Source organism: Cariama cristata, unplaced genomic scaffold (genome assembly GCF_000690535.1).
Source record: "Cariama cristata isolate BGI_N322 unplaced genomic scaffold, ASM69053v1 scaffold39786, whole genome shotgun sequence".
In the NCBI taxonomy this organism is placed as follows: Eukaryota; Metazoa; Chordata; class Aves; order Cariamiformes; family Cariamidae; genus Cariama; species Cariama cristata.
In genome coordinates, this window is record NW_009621206.1 from 21,533 (window position 1) to 30,746 (window position 9,214).

General features: G+C 39.7%; 1 protein-coding gene across 1 annotated transcript in view; it reads right to left on the reverse strand.

Annotated features, from left to right (window-relative positions):
• Positions 1–4,627, reverse strand: part of TXNDC5 (thioredoxin domain containing 5 (endoplasmic reticulum)) — a 20,185-nt gene extending 15,558 nt beyond the window's left edge. The window contains exons 1-3 of the mRNA XM_009701858.1: positions 4,483–4,627; positions 1,662–1,767; positions 289–385 (exon numbers count right to left, since the gene is read on the reverse strand). Coding sequence (XP_009700160.1) covers positions 289–385; positions 1,662–1,767; positions 4,483–4,571 — 292 coding nt within the window. The 5' untranslated portion in view covers positions 4,572–4,627. The remainder of the gene's footprint in view (positions 1–288; positions 386–1,661; positions 1,768–4,482) is intronic.
• Positions 4,628–9,214: the final 4,587 nt, after the last annotated feature.

Genomic DNA, 9,214 nt, shown 5'->3' on the forward strand with positions numbered 1-9,214 from the left:
GAAAGAGAGAGTTTAGTCAGCAAGCCCCATTAACTTCTTCCATGTGATACTGGGCCTTAATTTTACCACCTTCTGAGTGGAGTGCCATTCTTAAACTTTCTCATGGTGCGCAATATGTAATTAAACTACTGCATTTTTACAGTTTGTAGTTTCATCCTCTTTCACTAGGTATTACTGGAAAACAGAAGTGGGAAGGAGGTAGCTTGAAAACTAACATTTCTGTTGCAGACTTCCTACTACTGATGTCTCTCTAAGCAAGTATCTCTCGCTTATGAAAAAAACAGTTACCTTCTGCTATGTGCATCTTGAAATTGTCTGCTGAGAGTTCATACATTCCCTGCTTAGGTTCAGGGGCTTTTGGTGGTTCCACATCAGATTCTGGATCCTATTCAGGAGAAAAATTAACTTTTTTCTTTTACAGTAAATACACAATATTTGATTCGTGTATCACACCGTTCTGTGGTAGTGTTGTAAACCCTGCACTCTGAAATTTTAAATTCCTAAAGCAATGTCCTTATTTCGTTTGATTTAGATATCTAATGTTTCCTAACAAACAACTACTTGAAAGCAAGATGTGAAAAAGACTACCACACAGAAAAGAGTTATCACAGTCATTGGAACAACAGGGTCTTTCACCATGCTGTAGTATAGTCACAGAGCACAGTAATTGCTATGGCATTCATCACATCACCATGTATTAGTACACTTCGATTACATAACAGTTCCTCCATAGCATCATGCATCAGCCACATCTGCCATTGCACCAATTTCATTGGTCTTTGGGCTATTTACAAACAGCTAGTGAAAAAGCAATTTTCTGCTCCCTTAATGCGAGAAAGAGGGACCTTTAGCTCCATGAAGGCAGCAATGGGAAAAAAGCAAACGCTTTATAGGTATAACTTGCAGCAAACCCATTGGCACTTCAGTAAAAGCAAGTGATTACTTTCTGGATGCTAGGGTCAGAGCTGGAAAGAATTTAAAAACCTCAAAGTACATTTCTTAAAATAGTTTAGCATTTAATGTTTAATTATTAAAAATACCACGTTTGTTTAAATATAATCACATTCTAACTGTGGTTCAGCAATCACTAAAGCTTTATCTTGATTAGAAACAGCAATCATAAATTTAATTTTAGGCAAGGCTTGGCTACTATATGTAAGTGCTACCTCTAAATTCAAGGGTTTTCCTAGTGATGGTATTAGCTTAACTACCTAACCAACTATTTAAAACCCTTTCTTTAGGCTACAACATTGTCAGATAATAACTGAGCTAAAGATGGCATCCATGTTTTAAGAGGTAATTAAGCCCAACACAAATGCAATTTATAACATATTCACTTTTTTATTCTAGAAACATTATGGCCTACAGATGTCAACTGAACTGACACTAAGAATTGCATCTTAAAATGCCAAAATGCTAAACTTTAAAAACTGCATTATGTACTGTAGTTTTAAATACAAGAAACAAAGGTCAGGTCACAGGATGACAGTTTTAATTACTATGCTGACTTACGTGGAAGCTATTCCATATTGTTATTGCCACCTGACTTTTATTCTCAGGAGCAGATTTCCTCCTGGAAAATGAAACCTAACCTATAGAAATGATAGATAGGCAAGTCTGCAGAAGGGAGTATTTCCTTTTCTTATTTCCTTTTCACTTACAGATGGTTGCTCATTTAGTTTCTCCAACATCCACTTTTCCAGTGTCTGGAAGTCCCTAGGGCCTTGGTATTTCAGAGGTTCTTGTCCTGGTTTAAGCAGCTTTAGGCTAAAGGATCAAAATGTAGAAAAGAGTGAGGCAAAAATTTTCACATAGGAAACATTCTCAGAAAGCTAACACCCTTTACTAATCCACAGCAATGCAGCTCAGGCCGCAGTAATAGCTCTCTTGGCTATTAACATCAGCATTAGGCCATCTCTCTCAATGTAGAGGGTCATGGCTAGAACTTAGTACACTTTTTCATTCCCATGTAAGCTTTTAAAGGCGATTTTAAAAACAGCAAAAAGAAACACCATGTTAAAAATCAACATAGCCTAATATTACTTTGACCAATAAGCAAGAGCAAATAAAACACTGCAGCATTGCGTTCTAAGGTTAATCATACATTATGCCTATGAATCCTACTTCAGTTTGTCAAATAGCATCGATTTTGTTTTGTGCACGCCTCCCCATCACCAAAGGAAAACTATCCAATGCTTATTTTCCCAGGAATTTCTTTCTCATGTTTCATTCCCTGACTGCTCTTGGAATGTAGGACTTTTCATGTGGTATTAAAATGATTAAAAACACACTGAGACAAGTCATAGGTCAAGGAGATAAGTGACTACTTGTAGGGATTCAAGATTTCACGATTATAATATTTAATAACTGCTGTCAAAACTCCATACGCTACCTAAAGCTTCTACTATTAAATATTTAAGTTAAAATTGGAAATACATTTAGTAAAGGGGCAGTATCAACTTCTGGTCTAGTCTTATTTTTTAAAGCAAGTCATAGTTTCAATTACTACTGTCACCTAGCTCTCAGTTCCCCTTGCCAAGCTGTCATTTTGTACTGCTTCTTTTTCTTGAAATGTTTTTCTCTCTCTTCTTGTTCCGCAGTTGGGAAAAAAATGAACATATGAAAGTGTTGAAAAACCACATAATGCAAATACATTCAAAAGAGATAGGATCTCCCACTTTCTTTTCTATTTAAGGTATTCTTGAATGTTGCTTGTGATGACAGAATGTAAAAATTTTTTTGAGGGCAAAAAAAAAAGCAACTTTGTAATAAGAAGGAAATAACAAAAATGAAACAGAAGATCATCTAAAATGCACCTCCTGGCAATAGTTTTGAAGGGTAACAAGATAAAAAAAAAAAAAGATTCCAGCTTAAACAGTCAGCTGCATCTTTATCGTCTTCAAATGAGGGTAAGTTTTCTCTAGTTCAGCTGAGAGAGTATTTTGCAGCACCAAATAATTCCGAGACAACTGTACTAATGAGCACAGGGACCTGCTCGGCCAGTTTTACTCTCAGGGGGATGGCAAGGGGATGCAGCCTTTCCTTTGATAGGTATTTGGAAAAGCAGTGTAGGGACCAGCACATCCTGGACTTGCAACAATCCCTCTGTGCCTAAGGAAGCTGTGAAATTTCCCTTGCTGGAGGTTTTTAAAAACAGGATAGTTAAAAACTGACTCAGACAGGAAGATAATCGATATCATGAATTCCTCTTCATCTCTATATTTCTTTAACTAGCAGATGACTGCCTTATCATTTATACTTTTCAAGCAGATGAAAGCAAGCACCTACTATTCCTAGATATTCAATGACCTTAAAGGCGGGGGAGCAATTACAGGTCCATTCATTTTTTTCTTATTCATAATCTCTGCCACTTCTTCTATTTTACACGGAACAGCACCACAATGTCATCTATTTAAATACGCAAAGACAAGCAGCGCTCACTTTTAAGGATATTAAAATAAAGTTGTAATATTCATTGTTTCTTGGTGTTTCTAGTGGAAGTAAGCCACAAACTGCCCTTAAGGACTATTCCTACTTCAACAAGGACTTTGCTATTTATAACTCTCATCTTTTACTCAGTTGCACTCATCTGCGTCAAAGTGGGTGCAGCCAGGAGCATATGTCAAGTTCAGGCTGTTGCTGGGGTCAGCAGTAACGCCAGACAAAGTGAGCCAAGGGAAGGAAACTGAAAAATATTGGCTGTGGAAAGGCTACAGATGATTACATTCTCCACTTAATCCCCCCTAAGATGAGTGATTAGTAAAGCAGTTGAAATCATCCCATCCATTTTTGCAAGAAGCTTTAAAGAAGACATAACTGAAAAAAAATCCCTTTGCTCCTTTTTGGCAGCTAAAAAGGGAGCACGCGTATCTAACCCAAAAGCACTATCCAGGCTGACCTCTCATAGATATTCTAGATCATGTCCTGCCTACCAAAGCTGAGGTAGTAAGGCATACATCCCTTATAACAGGGTAAGTTTAACAACCTTAAACTCCAAATTAATTTCTCCTAGATCAACATAAGCAAAGTTACATAGAAAAAGTCTGTACAACATCACGACTGCTATGTTAAGTAACACTATTAATTTATCATTTAATGAGCACCAAGTTCACTCAAAAATTTAAGAGATCACCTATACATTAATTATGGATGGTACAGCATATTGATGAACTTGTGATAAGTTATTTTTAAAAGTAATGTTACCAGAGACCAGCTCTATCATGCATATCACGGCTGCATAATGTACTGTTGCTTGAGAAAGAGGTACTCTCAGAGAAAAGAAAAGGACAAATCTGGATTTCATTTAAACACAGCCATCTTCCAAGACATAAAAAAGGCTTAAAATGAACATAAGCGGTCCAAAGGGCTACAAAGAAACCCACCAAAAAAAATACAGCTTAGAAGTTAGCTTCAACAAATTGGCAGAGGATCATGGAAAACTATAAAAGAAAGAAATAGGAGCAGACATCCTTTTAGACTTACGTAGGGTATCCTCGGACACCAAATTCAGAACACAGTGGAGTATCTGTAGTACAATCCACTTTAACAACATAGACCTGTGGGTTTTCCATGTTGTTGTATTTATCTCCCAAATCATTCCAAGTTGGCTGGAGACGCTGACAATGTCCACACCTGTGACAGAAGGAACAAGATATTTGCTTAATAGCTGCTCGCATTTAGAAAGGAATGAATCTATGGAAAAGTCATACGCAGAATGATCAGATATTTTGATAAATGTAGAAATAGTTAAGTCAGAAATCTTCCATACCCGAGCACTGTTACACTAAGCAACAGTGAATACTATTAAGAATGGTAGGACACTGCAAACACATCTCATGTAAAAATCATCAAGAGATGAGAATTTCTTGCTACTATCTCTTATTATACAAAGCCTATTGAACACCTCCTGAACCTAGTGAGGCTATTAAGAAAAGCACTCTCAGTCTTCCAGCTTTCTAGAAAAATCCTGTGAGGCTGTTTAGCTTTCTTTCCACTCTAACATTTCAAAACACTGTATATTTTAGCAGCAGTTAAGAAGATAATGGTTTATAGCCTCTTTGTAAGGCCACTTGTGCTTGCATGCATCACAGGAATTGTAACTCACAAGTCATGAAACACATCAGGACTGATTTATGAACAGGGTTTCTCAAAATCCTCCCATACTGTGCTTTGCCCCAGTAGCACACCATCAATTAGTTATTACTGCATATACACAGAAAACTGGCCTTACACAGTTCTATAACAGCAGCCCCACAGAAGCAGAAAATGGCTATTATTCTTCTTACTGTTTTCCTAGTCTTTCAAGTCATTATAGCAATACCATACTCCTATAATTACAATGAAAAATTTTAAGGAATGGATTATCATTTCTCTTTAATGGCTGCTTTTGCCAACCCTCCAAGACGTCTAAAAATACATAATTGGATTAACAGAAAACATTTTCAACCTGACAGTATGAAAGCTGTTATTGCCCTTGGCACGATCTAGACAGTTTACTTTGTAAGTAACAATTAAAACACCATGAGGACTTTAGAGAAAGTTGCTCCCATTTAAAACAGGTTCACTTATACAACTGGGTTTGAGTCCACTTGTAGAAAAGTTGCATGGATTCACACCTTTCTGGGTATCTTGGTATCATTAAAGAAAAAACAAAACAAAACAAAACCAAACCTTGAGATTTACTTTATTTTAAAGAATGTCTTCTGACCTTAATAAGGTCCTGTTACAGTCAGGCACAGTGGGTAACACATACTCCCACTATGTGGGGGAATATGACCTCCCATATGATCTTATTCTGAATTGTCATGGTGACAGGATACAATGTGTTATTACTAAAATTAAACATTCCTTAAATATCGAACTTCAGACTGAAGTCCCTCCATAGTCAACTCTTTCATGGAGCTTGAATTAAGAAGAGGATTTTGGATTCCCTGGTCCCTTCCTCTAGCAGTTGTGGGGATTTAAAACACTGAATGAATACTGAGTGGTGTTAAAGAACAGAGCACGGAAAACTAAGTAAGGCAATCTCAAGTAATTAACACACTGTTTTTTAAACGCAGAACAGAGCTGCCTTGTCCATATTTAACACTGATCGCTGCTATACACAAAGTTCCCCCTTCCCTTCCTTCTTCAGATTATATGAGCTAAAATTGAAAATAAAGTAGGAAAATTTCTCCTGAGTCAGTAATCAACTAGTTAGTCATTCCTGGGTTTCAAAAAAATTCAGTATTACACAGAAGGAAGTATATGACGTGTTTTTTTTTTTAAAAATACTTTTTCTGAAATTCATAAGGTGTAGCTGCAGAATATATAAAACCAGAGAAGTCAAAAATAAAGAGCAAGACCATGCAACATCACACGCCTCCCTTAGCTCCATGTACCTGCACAGTCTTTCGTTGCTACCAACCTACATCATATCAGTGGGGTTGGAGGAGCAGCCAGTTCTACCACTGGTAATGGAGGAGACCCGGGCATCAACGAGGAGTCCTGCTCTTCTCTCCCTACGTGGGCTAGGAAGGTGCAAGCATTCGTAACCTCTGTTTACAAAAGTCAACAAAGATCCAAGAGAGACTAACAAGGCCATAGGAAAGATCCGCTTTTCTGAAAAAAAATGAAACAAAACCCTGCTTCTTGTACACCACTAACATCAGGAGGTATGGCTGAAAGGACGTTATTTGTACAGGTCCGCAGAGAGGTTGCTCATTTTAAGTCTGAGCAACCATGTGCCACACATGCTCGTGCCTGGAGATTATTTTGCTGTGGCAGTGTCTGTAGAGTACCAGACTGCTCCACCTCACACTGACAGGTCAGGGCCCCTCCCACAGTCTCAGCGCTTTCATCTGCAAAACTGCACAGCAGATCTCCTGGGCCATGACAAGAAGGGATGTAAAGGTACATAAGGACCATATATGTCAAAACTGCAGTCAGTGAGGAACACACACATTTCTGGAGGCCACCAGTAGAGCTTGAGCTCTGGAGCTAGCAAGGGCAGCTCCACGGCAAGATATAGCACAAATCATTACCCAACTGAAAATGTTGGTAGACCCTGGGATAGACAGGTATAATGGTACAAGCAGCACAGGACCAGTCTCGCTCTGGACAAGAATCCAGCTAAGGTAAAATCCAGTCAACAGAGTTCAATTCAACAGCAAGAAACTCTGGTGATCAAGCCTGCTTCAGCTCAGTGGACTTCTAGAGGTTTACCAAGAGACTGCATAGGTTGAAGAGATCTGTGATGGTCAAAACAACACAGTGAAACTACTAATTTGAGATTCCTTCCAACTAAGGAACCAGGGGAACCTCATTCCTCTGTAGACATGCAACTGACATGGCCAACATCTTAAGAATATCTAGTGTCACCAAAAGAATAACTTGCTCGCAGTTCTGTCCCTTGCCAAGTGTAGCCACCAAGGGGGACAGCCTGATGATCAAAAACCTTAGACATCTGATGCCAAATTACTTGGAATGGTCTCTTTTTGGAGTAGCCCGCAATATTTGAAACAAATATAGGACCTCATGCATACCGGGAGCAAGGCCCTCAGCGACATCAGTTTCAAGAATCTGGAAGAAAAGAGTTGCGTCAGCTCTAACCGAACTCTTATTGGTAGCATTGACAATGCAACATTAGCAGCATCCATAACAATCTGAAAGACAATCTAGCTGAACATTGGGTTGTTTGCTAGGCTTCTCCCTCATAACCGCAGGGAGCAGTGCCAGAACGCATGCCCCTGTGAGAAGCATTAGGAAATTAGCACATTAACGTCACCTAGGAATAGGCCAAGAGGCTCTAATATAGACTGCAGGGCTGTCAGGTTGCAGCCTGATTCCACTGATGATAAAACTACTGGCATGTGTAAGCATCTCTCTCAAGCACTTGGATTTTCCTTTTGTCCTTTTCTTGCCCTTGGGACCCAAAACCTGGTCCTGTTGCTGCCTGTCAGGAGCCAGGAGTCCAGACCAAGGGCCCTGAAGCCAAGACCCAGAGATCTGAAGGAGGTTTGCTAAGGGGGAGAAGAACATTCAGAGAAGCTGTAACAAGTCTCTGAAACGATGCAGGTCCATCACAGAGATCCTCAGCCCTCACAAGAGCACAGCGTGGTCCAAGTTTGCAAGGCCAGTGCTTTCTCTGATGCACGCTGAGGATATGCAGCACAGCATACACTGGACTCTGCAATAGCCCATTTGGCACCCGCTCTCCTATAAAACAGCGCGCCAAGATAAAAGCTCCTCTGGTTTTAGGGATGCCTGTGAAACAGTCAGTCAAAGCTTAGACAGACACAGATATTATCACCTGAAAACAGAACAGAGCAGAAGCACTCCTGCTCTGCACAGGCATTTCTTAGGCCTTACAGCACTCTCAGGCAAAGGTCCTTCACCAGCAAGTCAGGCGTCCTCCACTTTTGTGATCTTCAGAGAACAAAGGCATGCATCTGCTCTTTCAAGCTTTTGCTTAACATTTTTGTACAGCACAAACAAGTCAATGTTAATAAAAAAGTAGCTGTTCCTCAGTTTTGAAAGGAAATCCTTTTCTGCTGCTGATTTCAAAGAGCGTCATGACTCACGTATGCCTAAATGGCACTGCATACAAACAGATAATGTAGGATCAAAACATAACTTCTGCACATTGTTCCTATAACTTTGTTTTATCTAAATTTAAGAATACCTGGAGAAAAAAAATAAAAACTAAAAAACCCCAACCAACCAACCTTCACAAAAAAACTTCCAGTAATCTCTACTGGATACCACCAAGTCAGATAAAAAAGGGTAGGGAAGAGATGAAGAAAAGAGAAGAATAAGAACAACCACTAGAAAGGCCCAGAGATGGTAAGTCCTGTCCTCTTGACAGCTGTAACATCCAGCAGAGCCTTGTTCTCCCACTCTTCTCAACCATTCTTGTGCCAAACACACCAGTCCAGGACAAAAGCCCAGTAGGTCTCTTGCAAATCTGAGAACTCTCCAGCTCTGCTACGGCTACCTGTGGCCTTGGGGACACAGCACCATCGTTATACTGCTTTCACCACAAATTTATCTTTAAATTTCATGACTGCAAAGAGAACGTAACTTCTGCAATAAAAGTATTTGTGAGATTGGAGGGCACAGGGTAAGAAATGGTGACCAAATTGCAACTACTGCCATACACTGAGGCCGTACGCTCGTGGTCTCTTTGAGTCCGGGGAGGGACAGAGAGAGCCGCTGGGGACCGGGGCCGGCTCCA